This window comes from Stegostoma tigrinum, chromosome 14 (assembly GCF_030684315.1).
Source record: "Stegostoma tigrinum isolate sSteTig4 chromosome 14, sSteTig4.hap1, whole genome shotgun sequence".
Lineage (NCBI taxonomy): Eukaryota > Metazoa > Chordata > Chondrichthyes > Orectolobiformes > Stegostomatidae > Stegostoma > Stegostoma tigrinum.
This window is the reverse complement of record NC_081367.1, coordinates 5,043,122-5,062,585: the sequence shown is the minus strand read 5'-3', so window position 1 is coordinate 5,062,585 and position 19,464 is coordinate 5,043,122. Positions and strand designations below refer to the sequence as shown.

The following is a 19,464-nucleotide window of genomic DNA, read 5'->3' as shown; positions in this document are numbered from 1 at the left end:
GCAGCCTAGCTTGCTGTGTTCTTCCAGCTTCCCGTTTGTCCACCATGGTTTCCAGCATCTGCAGGGGTTTTTTTTGGCCTGGAAACATTAACTCTGTTGCCAGACCTGCTGAAGTTTTCTCCAGCACTTGCATTTTGTTTTGTTAGGGTCGCTTCCGGGTTTGTGATTCTCCTGTTCATTGTTCCGATCGTGGCCGTGTAGAGGGGGGAAGGGTCACGTGGGCCAGCGGGCGGGGTCCCGGCCGCGACGTGTGTGGGGCGGGCACGTTCCCGGTGGTGCGTCATGACATCACAGCCCTGCGTGGTCGCGGGCCTTGCTGCCGCGAGGGGTGGCGCGCACGCAGGACACGTTGGACGTTGTCGGGGCCGCGCGTGCTCCCCCGCCGGCGGGGGGGCGGGGGAAGATGGCGGCCGGGAAGCTGCCGGCCCGGGTGTTGGAGCTGCTCTTCTCCTACCTGGAGCTGCCCGAGCTATTGAGCTGCTCGCTGGTTTGCCGCCACTGGAACCGCTGCCTGGAGGCGGACGAGAACAGCGAGGTTTGGAGGAGCGTGTGCCAGCGGCTGCTGAGCGAGGAGGCGCTGAGCTCGGACATCCTGTGTAACCTGAGCAGCTACAAGGCCAAGGCCCGGGCCCTGCGACACGCCTGGAGCTCGGCCGACTGCTCCCGCAACGTCTACATCAAGCGCAACGGCTTCACCCTGCACCGCAACCCCATCGCCCAGAGCACGGACGGTGCCCGGGCCCACATCGGCTTCAGCGAGGGCCGCCACGCCTGGGAGATCTGGTGGGAGGGACCCCTGGGCACCGTGGCTGTCATCGGTGTGGCCACCCGCCGCGCCCCCCTCCAGTGCCAGGGCTACGTCGCCCTGCTGGGCAGCGACGACCAGAGCTGGGGCTGGAACCTGGTGGACAACAACCTGCTGCACAGCGGCGAGGCGGCCGGCAGCTTCCCGCAGTGTAATAACGCGCCCAAATACCAGGTACTGTTGCTGGGGGAGGGAGGGGGCACCGGGAGGGAAAGGGGTGGGGAGGGAGGGGGCACCGGGAGGGAAAGGGGTAGGGAGGGGAGGGGTAGCAGCAAGGCGGGGGGGGGGGGGAGGAGGTTGCTGGTGGGGAGGAGAGCTAGGGATCGGGGAGTTTGGGATGAGTAGAGGGTCAAGGAACTGGGTAGGGCTGTCAGGAGGAGGTGGGTTTAGCGTTCAGGGAGCTGTGTGAATGGGGAAGGGTTTAGAGAGACAACAATGGGGAGGGATGGGGAACATTAGGGTAATCGGAAGATCTTTGTGTATTATTTTATGGATTCTTAGCTTGCTTCCTGCGTGTCTGTGTAGTGATGCAGCGAGAGGAAACACGTCGCATTTGTTAACAGTAACCCACTATTTTTCAGGAACACAAACAAAAAACACTTTTTTTTCTCAAGTAGAGACGTTCTTTCCAAACTCTTTCAATGGAATATGCAGCATTAACAATGTCAAAGATGAACATTTATCAACCCCATTTGCAATGTGTGTATATTGTCTCTAGTCATATGCACTTGCATTCTCATTCTGATTTTTCAGGTTGAAGTGCCATTTTTACTCACCCTTTGTGTTTCTAATGCCTTTTGAGCATCTAACTCAGGATCTTTGCATGTTGTCATTCATGAGCTCCCAACATTAAGAAAAAATGTAGGCCAGCAAACCTGTGCATCATTTGGGCTCTCCATCTCTAAGAGAATTGTTAGGCAAGGTTATCATTGCTTTCAGAATTCATCAAGACATATTACGTTTTGTTTTAAGCAGCAGATCATGACATCATAAATCCTGGCCTCGGTGACGATGAATGGAATCCCCTGTCAGTCAGGCTGGGAGGTTATGATGTTAAATGTATCTGGGATGCATTTTACTCAGATAATTTGCATTATGTAACTCTCCGTCAGTCACTACATGATTCTAGGGAAGAAAATCTTCCTGCTGTGTTCAGGAGATTCTGTTTGTAATTTTATTCTTGTTTGACACATCTTGTGGACTAAAACTACAAGACCCATCAAGCTTCGAACTGACACACTAAGACCATTTTCACTATTTTTTTTAATGTCTTGAGAGGAAAGAGAAAAACGTTGGAGTTAAAATCAGAATCTGAATTGCACACAGCCCAGCCTTCCTGGAGGCAGCTTGCAATTGACATAACAGCATTTGACATTGATTCAATTACATGAGGTCAGTTACTGACCGAATAGATGAAACCCACCATTAGAATTAGAGACTTTTAGCTCAGTGACTGAAATGTTGATATTATTGCACATTCCATTAATGTACTTAACTGTGTACAGGGAGATGTGGGGGGTGACTGCTTATAAATAGGCTCTCTGTGTCTCTAGATTGGGAGTTACGTAATGCAAATTATTTGTGTAAAATTCATCCCAGTTACTTCCAGCAACACAATCTCCCGGCCTGACTGAAAGAGGATTCAATTTATTGTCGTTGTTCACAGAATATACTACAAGCATATGCTATTCCACTGAGTCCAACTAATTTGTTCTGCATTTATCTCCGCTTGAGCCTTTTCCCTACCACTTTAAATCCTCTAATCCCAGAGCTATCTGGCTCTTAGGTTTTCTGCTTAATGCAAAAGATTGACACCCTGTATTTATCTCAAGTGGTGGGTGAGAGGAATATGGTGTCTATACATGAGTTGGAGCAAGAAAATGAAGTTTTTAAGAATTAAAATGGGCAGTTGCAGTTTTAATTCTGTCATGACAAATAAGGCGTTAAAGATCTTCATTCATAGAAATTGTTTGTAAGCCTAACTTAGCATAAATGTTCAATTTTTCTTCCTTTTCTTATACCTGAAATCTGAGGTGAGGTGAAAATTCTTCAATTCTGATAAACTCATGGATGCTTCCAGCACGGAAGGAGGCCATTCAGCTGATTGTGCCTGCAGCAGTCAACAGTGGTCTAACTACGTTCTTGGCTCATTGCCCCGAAGGCTATGGCACCATAAGTCAATATCTAAATACTGCTTAAGTGCTAACGAGAGTTTCTGACTGAGCCTCACTTTTAGGCAGTGAGTTTCTTCAACTTGTATATGAATATCTGATGATATTGTTCATCAATATGCTGTGCAGTTTATTTAGTTTAAGGTATTTCTAGCTGCTTTGTTCTTTTAAAATGTATTATATCCTGTTCGCATGAGTGAGTCTACCTGAGTTTCAAAAGAGAAAAATCAGACTGGTGCTATATGGAGACTTTAAACTAAGTAGTTGACGCGGGTTCTTAGGAGAATACTATTTCTTAGGAGTATACCAAATGTTACCAGATTTATGAGACAATAATAAAAATTGCTGGTAAAGCTCAGCAGGTCTGGCAGCATCTGTGGAGAGAATTCAGAGTTAATCTTTTGGGCCGATTGACTCCATTCTGAGGAAGGGTCACTGGACCCAAAACGTTAACTCTGTTTTTTTCTTCACGGATGCTGCCAGACCTGCTGAGCTTTTCCAGCAATTTTGTTTTTGCTCCTGATTTACAGCATCTGCAGTTCTTTCAGTTTTTATTTGGACTGGATCAAATTGACAGAAAAGACATGTGCTACAAAGATAATGGGAACTTCAGATTCTGGAGAATCTGAGATAACAAAGTGTAAAGCCGGATGAACACAGCAGGCCAAGCAACATCTTAGGAGCAGGAAAGCTGACATTTCGGGCCTAGACCCTTCATCAGAAAAGGGCGAGGGGGAGAGGGTTCTGAAATAAATAGGGACAGAGGGGGAATGGATTGAAGATGGATAGAGGAGAAGATAGGTGGAGAGGAGACAGACAAGTTAAAGGGGCAGGGATGGAGCCTGTAGAGGTGAGTGTAGGTGGGGAGGTAGGGAGGGGATAGGTCAGTCCGGGGAGGACGGACAGGTCAAGGGGGCAGGCTGAGGTTAGTAGGTAGGAAATCGAGGTGCAGCTTGAGGTGGGAGGAGGGTGTAGGTGAGAGGAAGAACAGGTTAGGGAGGTGGGGACGAGCTGGGCTGGTTTTGGGATGCATTGGGGGTAGATAGATTTTGAAACTTGTGAAATCCACATTGATACCATTGGGCTGCAGGGTTCCCAAGCGGAATATGAGCTGCAGTTCCTGCAACCTTCGGGTGGCACAGCAGGAGGCCCAGGATGGACATGTCATCTAAGGAATGGGAGGGGGAGTTGAAATGGTTCGTGACTGGGAGGTGCAGTTGTTTAATGCGAACCGAGCATAGGTGCTCTGCAAAGCAGTCCCCAAGCCTCTGCTTGGTTTCCCCGATGTAGAGGAAGCCACGGATGTAGTATACCACATTGGCAGATGTGCAGGTGAACATCTGCTTGATGTGGAAAGTCTTCTTGGGGCCTGGGATGGGGGTGAGGGAGGAAGTGTGGGGGCAGGTGTAGCACTTCCTGTGATTGCAGGGGAAAGTGCCGGGTGTGGTGAGGCTGGAGGGGAGTGTGGAGCAGACAAGGGAGTCACGGAGAGAGTGGTCCCTTCGGAAAGAGGCTCAGTGGTAGCCCAGAGAAAGACCACTTTACAAACAGCAAAGATGATTTTTTAAAAAAGAGAGATGGTAAATATGGTAAGCTAGTAAGAAGTATTCAAATAAAGTAAAAGTTTCTACAAATATGTGAAAAGGAGAGTAACCAAGTATTAGTCCCTTAGGGAATGAGATTGAGGAATGAATAATGTTAAATAAGAAATTGGCAGAGGCTTTGAACAAATCTTTTATATCTTTACTGTAGAAGATGCAAAAACGATCCTATGAACAATAGAAAATCAAGATGCAAGAAGGGGCTGTTGGGCAACCATAATCTCTAAAGAAAAAGCACAAAGAAGCCTACTGGGATTAAAGGCCTGCATTTTAGGCTGCATAGATAGTGAATGCATTGGTTGTAATCTTCCAAAATTCCCCAGGTTCTTGAAAGAACTCAGTGTATTGGAAAATTTCAAATATAACGCTGCTGTTCAGCAGAGGAGGGAAACAGACAGCATGAAATTAACTGTAGACCAGTTATTGTAATGTCAATCGTACTACAGTCAGGCTGTGAAAGGAAAATAGTGTTTTGCAAATTTATTACAATTTTTTGAGGATGTAATAAAGCAGAGCAGATAAAGGAAACCAGATCTGCACCTGCAGGAACAGCAACTCATATTCCGCTTGGGAACCCTGCAGCCCAATGGTATCAATGTGGACTTCACCAGCTTCAAAATCTCCCCTTCCCCCACCGCATCCCAAAACCAGCCTAGTTCGTCACCTCCCCGCACTGCACCACACAACCAGCCCAGCTCTTCCCCTCCACCCACTGCATCCCAAAACCAGTCCAACCTGTCTCTGCCTCCCTAACCTGTTCTTCCTCCCACCCCACGCCACACCTCCATCTCCTACCTACTAACCTCATCCCACCTCCTTGACCTGTCCGTCTTCCCTGGACTGACCTATCCCCACCCTACATCCCCACCTATACTCTCCTCTCCACCTATCTTCTTTTCTCTCCATCTTCGATCCGCCTCCGCCTCCCCCTCCCTATTTATTCCAGAACCCTCACCCCATCCCCCTGTCTGATGAAGGGTCTAGGCCCGAAATGTCAGCTTTTGTGCTCCTGAGATGCTGCTGGGCCTGCTGTGTTCATCCAGCCTCACATTTTATTATCTCAGATATGTACAAAGTTTTCCACAAAGCATTTGATGAGGCGCTACATAAATGCTTGCCACACGATAAAATCTTCTGGTGCTGGGGTGGATGTATTTTCATAGGTAGAGATTGGGTAACAAACAGGAAATATATTCTGTAATAAATTGGTCATTTTCAGGCTGGTGAACTAGTGAGGTATCATAGGGTTCAGTGCGAGGGTGTCACCTGTGCATTATCCATATTAATAATGACTTGCATGAAGAGGCAGACTGTGTTACAGTCAGATTTGCTGTTGATTCAAATCTAGAAGGGAAAGCAAGTCGCAAGGAGCGTACAAAATTTTCAAATCAACTTCTAAGTTAAACAATGGGGCAAAAGTTGGAGGTTAAAATGAGGAATGTGAGATCACTTTGGTAGGAAGACTAGAAAAATCAGAATATCGGTTAAATGGAGAGAGGCTATGAATGCTACCTTACAGAGATCTAGAAATCCTTTTCTGTGAATCAAAAAACAAGCATGCAGTTACAGCAAGTGATTTGGAAAATAGAATATTGGCTTTTATTGATGGGGATGGAACATAAAAGTAGGGAAATGTTGCTGCTTCTGTGCAGGGCGTTGGTGTGACTACACCATTTGTGCTGTACACAGTTTGTCTCCTTACTGCAGGAGGGACATGCTTGCATCGAAATTCATTAGCCTGTTTCCTGGGATGTAGGAGGCTAAACAAGTTGGGTGAAAGCACCTTGGCGTTCAGAAGAATGAGAGGTGATTTTACTGAAACATGTATGATTCTGAGAGGGTTTGATGGAGTAAATGCTGGGGTTGTATCTTGCAGGGGATTTTACAACTGAGGTACAGTTTGAAGCTAACAGATTTCCAATTTAAGACAGATTGAAAGATTCCATTCTTGGTATTGTTAGTATTTGGAATTCTCTTGTCCATGCTGCAGTGGAGGCTGGGTCATTGAGTATCTTCAGGGTTAACCTGACAAGGTTTTGATCTACAATGGAGCTTAAAATTAAGGAGGCAGGCAGGAACTGAATTTGCAGCCACGGGTCTCAAATGGCTGACCAGGCTTGAAGGGCTGAATGACCTACTCCTGCTCCTACTTAAGATCTAAAGTACCAGATAGCTCCTGTAAGCCATAAACATTGGGGGGAAACTGCAACAGAGAATGACCTGATCTTTATGCAGTGCAGCAGCTTCTATAATACCACTATGGGAACATGCAAAGATTAATAGCAATTTTTAAAAAATGTTTAAAATTCTCCAATTTCACAATGTTCAGTCATTATAAGACATTTAGAAACCTCTTGTGGGTATTAAACAGCTACCTTCCTCTGATGCAGGATCGTATGCTCAAACCTATAGTTTCAATAACCTGACTAGTTTGTTTTTAGTTCAATGTCCATGTTATGAGCTTGCTTTATTCACAAACCTGGTCTCCATAATTCCAAGGAAAAGTCAATGCATGGATAAATTGCAAAACAAAATTAAATGAATGATGACAGAACTGAGGTTGTATACATCAGGGCAGTTTGTACCGGCTTGAGCACTTTCTCACAGGCAAAAGGATGATCTAATAGGGCTCGTTAATTATGAAATGGCTTTATAGAGCATGCATAGAGATGATATTTCCATTACTGCAGATGGCCACAGTTAGGAGGCACGAATATAAGCTAGTTATTCATGAATCTGATAAAAAGTTCAGGAGAAATCTCTACCGAGAGAATGGTGGGAATCTGGAATTCATAACCATATGGACTGGCCAAGGCATCTAATATAGACATTTATAAACGGAGACGAGATTAACAACATGGAAAAGAGCTTATTTTGAAAGTAAGATATTTATGCTGAGATAGAAGCATAAATAACCTGTTCCGTTAAATGATCAGTTCCTGTGCTCATGCGAAATATTGTGTAAGCCAAATATATTAAAAAGTGATCCTCAAAATGCTAGCAGTCTGGGGAATTAAATGCTTTCTTGACTACACACAGAGAAACTCAGCTGAAATCTCAAGTAGAAAATATGTCATGATATATTGATGAGTTTTGTACCTCTTTATAAATTTGTTGCCTACTTCTTTCTACAGATTGGGGAAAGGATACGTGTCATTCTTGACATGGAAGACAAGACTTTAGCATTTGAACGAGGCTATGAATTCCTTGGCGTAGCTTTCCGAGGCTTGCCAAAAGCATGTCTGTATCCAGCAGTGTCAGCAGTTTATGGTAACACTGAGGTGACTATGGTGTATCTGGGCAAACCACTTGATGGTTGATTGTGGGTAAACTGAACAAGTTTACATCTTAGAACCAAAGCAAGCTGCTCAAAGGGCCATGGATAGTCTTATCGATTCCAGGCAGTCAAAAGGAGTGATGCGCATTAGTCCAAGGGAGTGCAGTGAGGACTGCCAGCCAGCAAACCCATATGGCTGGATCACCATTGTATATATGTCTAAATAATCTGTGTGTATGTTGTGATGTTGTGTGTCTGTTTTATTATAACATGCTGTGTACAATTTCACTGTAACAATGGAAGGGGGAGATAGGAACAGAGTAAGACTGTAACTCAAATCATTTTTCTAGTTAGAGATTTCACTACAATTGTGTACCCTGGCTGCATCTTGAAACACATTTGATTGTGATCAAATGCTGCAAAGCTCAGGATTTTAAGTTATTTATTACCGTGACATGGGCTGGACTCACAAGGAAGTATCTTCTGGGAATGGGAGAGTGGAGATGTGAATGAAGTAGTGTGGCTAATGTCACATGGATCACTGCATGGCAGGTCTGTGCCAAGGAACAGGTAGTGCTCGTGGCATCTGACATGTAAATGTTTTAACAATTGGTTCCTTCAAAGAAGCAGTTGACACTTTGCCACTTGACAGTTCCCTGATTCTCTTGACCTTGATCACATTTAGCTGATTCAGTTTCAGGCAGTGTTATCAACAGTAAAGGGAACTCCCTCTACCCTCTTTACCACCAGTTCTTCACTTTCTTCTTTGTTCCTATTTCAAGTTAGTTTTACAGGGCAAAGTGGAAAGTTGTATCTAATGGTCCAATCTGAGCCTTACCTGTTTAGAAAATGGTTTACAAGTGAGTTGACTTAATACCCAGTTTCACTTCAATCTCACTGAACCCATCAAAAGCTGCAGCACAAACTGACATGTTCTTTTGAACTGAATGGTTTATTTGCAAGGCTGTTGTACAGTGTTAGTGGTCAATATTTCAGCTTTTTTAAACCATGAATTTGTTTTGCGAGCTCTGCGATGAATGCACCAAATTGACAAATTCAAATGCATGTTGTAAGCTGAAGTATACATAACTTTCAGCAGTTCCCTGATGAATGCGCCAGGTAAACAATTATTCATGTTATTCATTTCTGTTTGAACCTTGCTAGAGTGCTGGAATAAATGTTCAGGACTATTGAATCATACAGCATGGGCTAGAATCTAATTCCACTGTGAATTTGAAGCAAAAACAGAAATTGCTGGAAAAGCTCAGCAGGTCTGGCAGCATCTGTGGAGGGAAATCAGAGTTAACGTTTTGGGTCGAGTGACCCTTCCTCAGAAGGCCCCGGCCTTCAAAACAGGAATGCCAGGTGATTTTAGGCAATCTGGGGAATGGTACTGGATGCTGTTTTACACACTAGGAGTTTCTATAGGAAGCTTTCCAAATATTCCTGGGGTCAGGAAATGGGAATAAGTACTGCCCATATGGTATAACTGTCTCTCAGGTTTCCCAAAATTCCATATGCCTCTGGGGGTCATGATGTTGTTCTAGGTTCTGTACCAGTGGTGTTGCAGTAATATGTTTTAGAAATGGGCTACTCCGAAGATGAGAGCAATCCCAGTGGTTGGGCCTGGAGCCTTCACTTTTTAGCCTAGCTATTGTACAGTGATGACTGGGCCTGCATTTTAATCTGAATTTCCAATTAGAAAATGGGAGGGTATTTATTTTTTAAAAATCTACTCAAATGTGAAGTTGTTGATTTTACTGCACGTTTCTGTCTGGTACAAGGCAGCCATGATGAAACGTATTGCTGCTATAAAATTGTACTTTCGTTACTTTTGTGTATTTTTGTAACTTTAGTTAATTTTTTGTGTGTGTGTGTGTTATGCACATGATGGTTTGAACTTGGTCTTTTGCTATTTACAACCTTTCATTTGTGCAAATGCCATGGAATTTGTGCGAAATTTTAAGTGACCTGAATTCTACCATTTGTTAATGAAAAGAAGTTATTTTACCCTGAGAATGAATTGATAAAATGTGTGTGATCTTCAACTTTGATCAGGGGACTGCAGAGCATGGCTGAGGCTGCTTGACAGTACACTACATCTTGCTTATGGGCATTAAGACCGCAATGAGGAGACTTGGAACTCTGCACTGTATTAAATGTATGTTTTCCAGTTATCCTCGTGTAAAATATAACATGATTTATCTTAGTTTCAGGTCATCACTGCTTTATCTCAAGAGTTACAACTGGCACGTTAAATAAATTACAAAGGAACTTGAGGGAAGTGTAATAACTAGTTTTTTTTTCAGAATTTCTATTATTGTCAAATAGTAAAACCATTTTGTTTATGCTTTAGCTAATTTAGAACATAAAATCTTTGTACATCTGTTTCGGTTGGACAAAACTAGACAGTGTCCTTATGATTCTAAGGGGATATCTGACCTTCTGTTACTTCAGCTGCCATTTCTGTACCAGGGAGAGAGTGAGAACCCTGGAGAAATCCTTTCACCAGAGATTTACCTGGAGGAGTCTTCAATTTTAAGCAGTCAATCCAGAGTGTCTCTTTTTTTCAGTTTGTGCTAAAATTTACCTGACCCGTTTATTTCTGCATTTGTACATAATGTTATCTGTAAATAAATCTGGAGTAGTAATTTTCAGTCTGGACAATGGTCTTGCAGCTGGAATTTGTTTCTCTTGAAGCGATGGGTTTATAAGAAAGCCTAGCTCAGCATTTAAATAAAGTCATAGACTGTCAAGTCATGGAGATGTACAGCACAGAAACAGACCCTACTGTTCAACTTGTCCATACCAACTAAATATCTTAAGTTAGTCTAGACCCATTTGCCAACATTTGGCCCATGTCCCTCTAAACCCTTCCTGCTCATGCACTCATCCAGATGCCTTTTAAATGTAACTATACCAGCCTCCTCCACCACCTCTGGGAGCTCATTCCATACACGCACCACCTTCTGCGTGAAAAAAGTTACCATTTAGGTCCCTTTTTAAATTTTTCCTCTCTCACCTTAAACCTATGCTCTCTTGTTATGGACTCCCCTGCCCTGGGCAAGCTTCCGACCTTATAGGATAGAGGGGGAGTTCATGAGTCAAGTCCTATTCCTCCTGGATATGTAACCAAAAGGCACTTGTACATATATTAGCCCTTTTTCATTGAGGAAATAATCTTGGAAACTGCCAGTCCACATTGCATTTCCCATGGCAACACCCTGATAAGAGTCCAGTTGCCTGGTCAGAATTTAAACAGCTAAGATTGACAATCAACAGTTCTTACATTGGTTACAACAATGGTTGACATTAAGCAATCAACACCCTCTTCTCTTTCCATATAAACTGGTGTTCCCTTTCTAGATTTGATTTCCTCTGTCAATCCTGAGGTGCATGGCTTCAACATTGTGTTTCCCTTCAGTAATTTTGAAGATTGCAAGGAGAAAGAGATGTGAGAAGATGCTGCCAAAGGAGGAGATACTTGCATATAATAATTTATTGCTTAGGAAGGGGTTGTTTGAATAAGAGGCTGAGGAGAGATTTATTTGAGATATATAAAGTGGAGCATCTAGTTAGATAGGAAGCACTCATTTCCTTTATCAAAGAAGTCATAGCCCAGTGGACAGAGATTTAAAATATTAGCATGAGCAGTGCAATATTGAGAATCTTTTACCTCACAGCAACCGGAATTCTGGGGCCTGAAGGGTGGTGGAGGAAAAAGTTGTTATTGCTTTTAAATAACACTTGGATGTGTAACTGATGTGCTGTATTTTAGGGTTGAGGTCCGAGAGCTAGAGAATGGGATTAAACAAAAAGCTTTTTATTAGGCTGGTGTGTTGGGCTGAATGGCCTACTTCAATACTGCAACCTGTGATGACTCCAAATACTATCTAATTGTGCAGCAAGAATCTTGCCTCCCAACTTCCAAAATCTTTCCACCAATTAAAAAGAAAATATCAGGAATGGAAGGGAATATTCTCCAATTGCCTGGAATGGGTTCTGCCACAACATGCACAGTTTGATCCCAAAGCAAAAGCAGCTTGCTTGATTGGCAACATGTTCACCACCTTCAACATTCATGCCATCCATCACTGATACACTGGTAGCGGTGTGTACCATCTACAGGATGCACTATAATAATTAGCCAAGACTCCATCAACAGCACTTTCCAAGCCCTTTACCACCTAGAAAGACAGATACATGGAAGGACCAGTACCTGCAAATTCTTTCCCCAAGCCACATAGCGTCCTGACTTGGAACTATGCATTCATGGTCACTGAGTCAAAACCTGGAACTCCCTAACAGAGTTAGGAATAGACAATAATAGGAATGGACAATAAATGCTAGCCATGCCAGTGATGCTCAGATTCCAAGAATTACTTTATTAACAGTGAGGAAACATAACAAGTACAGTTGGTGCCCCTATGCAGTATGGTGGAGTACTGCACTGTTGGAAGGTGTCATCATTTGGGTGAGATGTTAAACTGAGGCCCCTTCTGCCCACTGTGGTGGATGTAAAATATCCCTGGGCACCATTCCAGAGAACATATAAAGCCAGGTGGCTCAGTGGTTAGCACTGCTGCCTCACAGCACCAGAAACCCGGGTTCAATCCTACCCTACTTTGTGTGGAGTTTGCACAATCTCCCCCTGTCTGTGTGTGTTTGCTCCAGTTTCCTCCCACAGTCCAAAGATGTGCAGGCCAGGTGGATTGGCCATGCTAAATTGCCCATAGTGTTGAGGGATGTGTAGATTAGGTTGGTTATGGGGGATGGGTCTGGGTGGGATGCTCTGAGGGTTGGCGTGGACTTGTTGGGCTGAAGGGCTTGTTTCTGCACTTTAGGGATTCTATGACAGATTAATAAAGAAAAACAGGGAAGTTATCCTTGCTGTCCTGCCAATATTTGTCATGCTGCTGTTAGGGGTAATTTGCTACGCACAAACTGGCTGTCAGATTTCCAACATTACAACAGCGACTACATAGCTAAAGATAATTCATTGCCTGTAACCATGCTGAGACATCCACAGGTCATGAAAAACAGCTCTTTAGACACAAGTCTGTTTTAAGAATGAAGCTATCCTGTCAGGGGAAGGAATCCAGAACATGTCCTCAATCTTAAAATGAAAGACAGCTTATTCAGGAGTGGAATCAGGAAGCTTACTGTCACATATTGGATTGTGGTAGTGAAATTCTAGATGGTGATCAATTGATTTCTGTTCGATAAAGGTATCAACCAGTTCAGAACATAGGTGGATAAATGAAACTGAGATACAAAATCAGCATGTTGATGAAAGGCACAATTGACTTCAGGATACTTGGTAGTAGATTAGCATGGATGGAGTATTGGCTAACAGGAGGCAGTGAGTTATGACAATGAGCATTTTCAGGATGGCAACCTGTAACTAATGGAGTGTCACAGGGATCAGTGCCAGGGTCGTAATTATTTACAATATAATGCCTTGGGTGAGGAAAGTGAATGTATTACAGCCAAGTTTGCAGATGACACAAAAATAGGTGGGAAGGCAAGTGGTGAGGATGACACAGAGAGATATAAAGATTAAGAAAGTGGGCAAATGGAATATTATGTGACAAAATCTGAGTGGGAAAAGAAGTGACAGATGGAATACAATGTGGTAAAGTGTGAGGTTATGCACTTGGTAGGAAGAAAAGGGGCAAAAAGTATTTTTGAAATAGGGAAAGGCTTTGAAAATCTGAAGCACCAAGAGACTTGGGAGTCCTAGTTCGGGATTCTGTAAAGGTTAACATGCAGGTTCATTTGGCCGTTAGGAAGGCATATTTAATGTGAGCATTCATTTCAAGAGGATTAGAATACAAGAGCAGAGATGTACTGCTGAGGCTGTATAAGACTCTGGTCAGAATACCTTTGGAATATTGTGAGCAGTTTTGGACACTGTATCTAGGAAGGAAGTGTGTAGGAATGATCCCAGGGATGAAAGGCTGTCAGATGAGGTCTCTTGGTCTATAGTTGATGGAGTTTAGAAGGATGAGGGAGGACCTGATTGAAACTTGCAGAATACTGAGTGGCCTGGAGAGACTGGATGTGGAGAAGATGTTTCTACTATTAGGAAAGACTAGGACCTGAGAGCATAGCCTCAGAATGAAGGGACAATCCTTTAGAACTGAGATGAGGAGGAATTTCTTCAGCCAGAGGGTGGTGACTCTGTAGAACTCATTGCTGCAAAAGGCTGTGGAGGACAAATCAATGAGTGCCTTTAAGACAGAGACGGAAAAGCTCTTCATTATTAAGGGGATCAAGGATCACGGGGGGGGGGGGATAGGAGAATGGAGTTTGAGAAACATATTAGCCATGATAAAATGGCAGAGCAGATTCGATGGGCTGAATGCCCTAATTCTGCTCCTATATCTTATGGCCATATGGTTATGCACTTTGGCAGGAAGAATAGAGGAACCTATATTATTTAAATGGAGAAAGACTGCAGAGGGATTTGGCCATCCTTGTACATAAATCACAAAAAGCTAGCAGCCATGTTCAATGGGTGATAGGGAAGGCAAATGGAATATTGGCCTTAATTTCAAGGGAATGGAACATAAAAGTAGTTAATCAGCTTGTGTATTTTGGTTAAATAATTTAGATCATGGCAAGTGATCAGCATCATTTGCCTGATATAAGCAGCCATGCAGAATAGGCCAGTGTGGTGTCAATGATATCTATATCATGCAAAGTCCGTTGTTCAGGATTGGGTCTTTGTGCTCTTCAATCTGAGGAATGTCAAAACTGGAAAGTGGGATGAGCTTTTCCCTAACCTTCTGCACTTCCAGCCATAGAGTTATATGGCATGGAAATGCTGGTCACAGGCCTCCAATCCAAAAAACAACCCTCCACCACCACCCTCTACCTCCTATAGTAAAGCCAATTTAGTATCCAATTGGCATGCTCACCCTGAATTCCATGTGATCCAACTTTACCAATTAAACTATCACGCAGAACCCATTAAAGCCCAAGTACGCAACATCTACCATTCTGGTCTCATCAATCATTTTGGTTACTACCTCAAAAAACTCATTTCAGTGAGACATGATTTCCCTCGCACAAAGCCACACTGATTATCCCTCATCAGTCCTTGCCACTCCAAATACATGTAAATCCTATCTTTTAGAATTACCTCCAACAATTTACTTACTACCACTGGCATACTCACAGGTCCATAGTTTGCAGTTGTTTCCTTACAGCCTTTCTTAAATAAAGGCACAACATTAGCCACCCTCCAGTTTTCTGAGACTTCACCCATGGTTATAGATGATACACACCTTGAAATGAACCTCAGGAAGAGGTGTTGCCCACCGTAAATGTGGAGTGAAGGCCTTTTACTTCTCAACAGCAATAACATCCATGACTGCACCAATACAAATTTATCGAGTTTATCAAGTAAGGTAACAAGTTTATTTTTTATTCTTTATTTTTTAAGTCTTGGGAATTTAGAATAATGGGAACGGAGGTCAGGGCAGTTGAATGTTCCTCCTGCAGAATGTGGGAGGTAAGGGTCACCACTGGTGTCCCTGCTGACTACATCTGCAGGAAGTGCACCCAACTCCAGCTCCTGGAAAACCACGTTAGGGAACTGGAGCTGGAGCTGGATGAACTTCGGATCATTCGGGAGGCAGAGGGGTTTATTGAGAGGAGTTACAGGGAGGTAGTCACTCCTCAGGTACAGGAAAAAGGCAGCTGGGTTACAGTCAGGGGACGGAAAGGGAACCGGCAGGCGGTGCAGGGATCCAATGTGGCCATTCCCCTCAACAATAGGTATACCCTTTTGGATACTGTTGGGGGGGGGACTTACCAGGGGAAAGCAGTGGGGCACAGGTCTCTGGCACAGAGTCTGTCCCTGCTGCTCAGAAGGGAAGGGGGAAGAGGAGCAGAGCAGTAGTCATTGGGGACTCCATAGTTAGGGGGACAGATCGGAGGTTCTGTGGGGACGAGAGAGACTGTTGGTGTGTTGCCTCCCAGGTGCCCGGGTGCGTGATGTCTCTGATCGTGTTTTTGGGATCCTTAAGGGGGAGGGGGAGCAGCCTCAAGTCGTGGTCCACATTGGCACCAACGACATAGGTAGGAAGAGAGACAGGGATTTAAGGCAGAAATTCAGGGAGCTAGGATGGAAGCTGAGAGCTAGAACGAACAGAGTTGTTGTCTCTGGTTTGTTGCCTGTGCCACGTGCTAGTGAGGCGAGGAATAGGGAGAGAGAGGAGTTGAACACGTGGCTACAGGGATGGTGCAGGAGGAAGAGTTTTTGAATCTTGGAAAATTGGGGCTCTTTCTGGGGTAGGTGAGACCTCTACAACCAAGATGGTCTTCACCTGAACCAGAGGGGTACCAATATCCTGGGGGGGATGTTTGCTAAGGCTATTCGGGTGGGTTTAAACTAATTCTGCAGGGGGATGGGCACCAAAATTGTAGTTCGACTATAGAAAAGGTTGAGAGTAGGGTGGTCGGAAATAAAGTTTCAGGGAAGCAAGATGGCACCGGCAAGCAAGAAGTTGGTTTGAAGTGTGTCTACTTCAATGCCAGGGGCGTCCGGAATAAGGTGGGTGAACTTGCAGCATGGGTTGGTACCTGGGACTTCGATGTTGTCGCCATTTCGGAGACATGGATAGAGCAGGGACAGGAATGGTTGTTGCAGGTTCCGGGACTTAGATGTTTCAGTAAGAACAGAGAAGATGGTAAAAGGGGCGGAGGTGTGGCATTGTTGGTCAAGGACAGTATTACAGTTGCAGAAAGGATGTTTGGGGACTCGTCAACTGAGGTAGTATGGGCTGAGGTTAGAAACAGGAAAGGAGAGGTCACCCTGTTGGGAGTTTTCTATAGGCCTCCGAATAGTTCCAGAGATGTAGAGGAAAGGATAGCAAAGATGATTCTCGATAGGAGTGAGAGACACAGGGTAGTTGTCATGGGGGACTTCAACTTTCCAACTATTGACTGGGAACACTATAGTTTGAGTACTATAGATGGGTCAGTTTTTGTCCAGTGTGTGCAGGAGGGCTTCCTGACACAGTATGTAGACAGGCCAACAAGGGGCGAAGCCACATTAGATTTGGTACTGGGTAATGAGCCTGGCCAGGTGTTATATTTGGAAGTAGGTGAGCACTTTGGTGATAGCGATCACAATTCTGTTATGTTTACTTTAGTGATGGAAAGGGATAGGTATATAACACTGGGCAAGAGTTATAGCTGGGGGAAAGGCAATTACGATGAGATTAGGCAAGATTTAGGGAGCATAGGATGGGGAAAGAAACCGCAGGGGATGGGCACATTAGAAATGTGGAACTTATTCAAGGAAAAGCTCCTGTGTGTCCTAGATAAGTATGTACCTGTCAGGCAGGGAGGAAGCTGTAGAGTGCGGGAGCCGTGGTTTACGAAGGAGGTGGAATCTCTGGTCAAGAGGAAGAAGAAGGCTTATGTTAGGATGAGGTGTGAAGGCTCAGTTAGGGCACTTGAGGGCTACGAGGTAGCCAGGAAAGACCTAAAGAGAGAGCTCAGAAGAGCCAGGAGGAGACATGAGAAGTTGTTGGCGGACAGGATCAGGGTAAACCCTAAGGCTTTCTATAGGTATTTAAGGAAGAAAAGAATGACAAAAGTAAGATTAGGCCCAATTAAGGATAGTAGTGGTAAGTTGTGTGTGGAGTCAGATGAGATAGGGAAAGCGCTAAATGAATATTTTTCAACAGTATTCACTCTAGAAAACGACAATGTTGTCGAGGAGGATACTGAGATACAGGCTACTAGACTAGGTGGGATTGAGGTTCACAAGGAAGAGGTATTAGAAATCCTTCAGAGGGTGAAGATAGATAAGTCCCCTGGGCCGGATGGGATTTATCCTCAGATCCTCTGGGAAGACAGGGAGGAGATTGCTGAGCCTTTGGCATTGATCTTTAACTCGTCATTGTCTACAGGAATAGTGCCAGATGACTGGAGGATAGCAAATGTGGTTCCCCTGTTCAAGAAGGGGAGTAGAGACAACCCTGGTAATTATAGACCAGTGAGCCTTACCTCAGTTGTTGGTAAAGTGTTGGAAAAGGTTATAAGGGATAGGATTTATAATCATCTAGAAAAGAATAAATTAATTAGGGATAGTCAGCACGATTTTGTGAAGGGAAGGTCGTGCCTCACAAACCTTATTGAGTTCTTTGAGAAGGTGACCAAACAGGTAGATGAGAGTAAACCGGTTGATGTGGTGTATATGGATTTCAGCAAAGCGTTCGATAAGGTTCCCCACGGTAGGCTATTGTACAAAATACAGAGGAATGGAATTGTGGGAGATATAGCAGTTTGGATCGGAAATTGGCTTGCTGAAAGAAGACAGAGGGTGGTAGTTGATGGGAAATGTTCATCCTGGAGACCAGTTACTAGTGGTGTACCGCAAGGGTGGGTGTTGGGTCCACTGCTGTTTGTCATTTTTATAAATGACCTGGATGAGGGCGTAGAAGGATGGGTTAGTAAATTTGCAGACGACACTAAGGTCGGTGGAGTTGTGGATAGTGATGAAGGATGCTGTGGGTTGCAGAGAGACCTAGATAAGCTGCAGAGCTGGGCTGAGAGGTGGCAAATGGAGTTTAATGCAGACAAGTGTGAGGTGATGCACTTTGGTAGGTGTAACCGGAAGGCAAAGTGCAGGGCTAATGGTAAGATTCTTAGCAGTGTAGATGAGCAGAGAGATCTCGGTGTCCATGTGCACAGATCCTTGAAAGTTGCCACCCAGATTGACAGGGCTGTTAAGAAGGCATACAGTGTTTTAGCTTTTATTAATAGAGGGATCGACTTCCGGAACCAAGAGGTTATGGTGAAGCTGTACAAAACTCTGGTGCGGCCGCACTTGGAGTATTGTGTACAGTTCTGGTCACCGCATTATAAGAAGGATGTGGAAGCTTTGGAAAGGGTGCAGAGGAGATTCACTAGGATGTTGCCTGGTATGGAGGGAAGGTCTTACGAGGAAAGGCTGAGGGAATTGAGGCTGTTTTCATTAGAGAGAAGGTTGAGAGGTGACTTAATTGAAACATATAAAATAATCGGAGGGTTAGATAGGGTGAATAGGGAGAGCTTTTTTCCCAGGATGGTGATGGCGAGCACAAGGGGGCATCACTTTAAATTGAGGGGTGAAAGATATAGGACAGATGTCAGAGGTAGTTTCTTTACTCAGAGAGTAGTAAGGGAATGGAACGCTTTGCCTGCAACGGTAGTAGATTCGCCAACTTTAGGTACATTTAAGTCGTCATTGGGTAAGCATATGGACGTACATGGAATAGTGTAGTTTAGATGGGCTTGAGATCGGTATGACAGGTCGGCCCAACATTGAGGGCCGAAGGGCCTGTACTGTGCTGTAATGTTCTATGTTCTATGTTCTAAGTTCCTATTTAAATGATGGCACTCATTATCTGGCTGCAATCTGGGATATGTTTTAAATATGACTGACTGATCATGCAATGTGCTTGATGTTTGGATGCTAATTTTTGCTAGTGTAACAGGCAATAAGTTAGGCCCTGTGCAGTTTGGGGTCAAATTCCCTGATCCAAATGATTTTGCACTGAGTGAAAGAATCCATTATAGCAGCATGCTAATGCTCTGTTAAATCAAACT

General features: G+C 44.1%; 1 protein-coding gene across 1 annotated transcript; it reads left to right on the top strand.

The window, feature by feature from the left end:
- Nucleotides 1-360: 360 nt before the first annotated feature.
- Nucleotides 361-10,511, top strand: fbxo45 (F-box protein 45). The gene is made up of 2 exons (XM_048542553.2): nt 361-979; nt 7,712-10,511. The coding sequence occupies exons 1-2, from the start codon at nt 404-406 to the stop codon at nt 7,895-7,897; spliced, it is 762 nt and encodes a 253-aa protein (XP_048398510.1). The 5' UTR covers nt 361-403; the 3' UTR covers nt 7,898-10,511.
- Nucleotides 10,512-19,464: the final 8,953 nt, after the last annotated feature.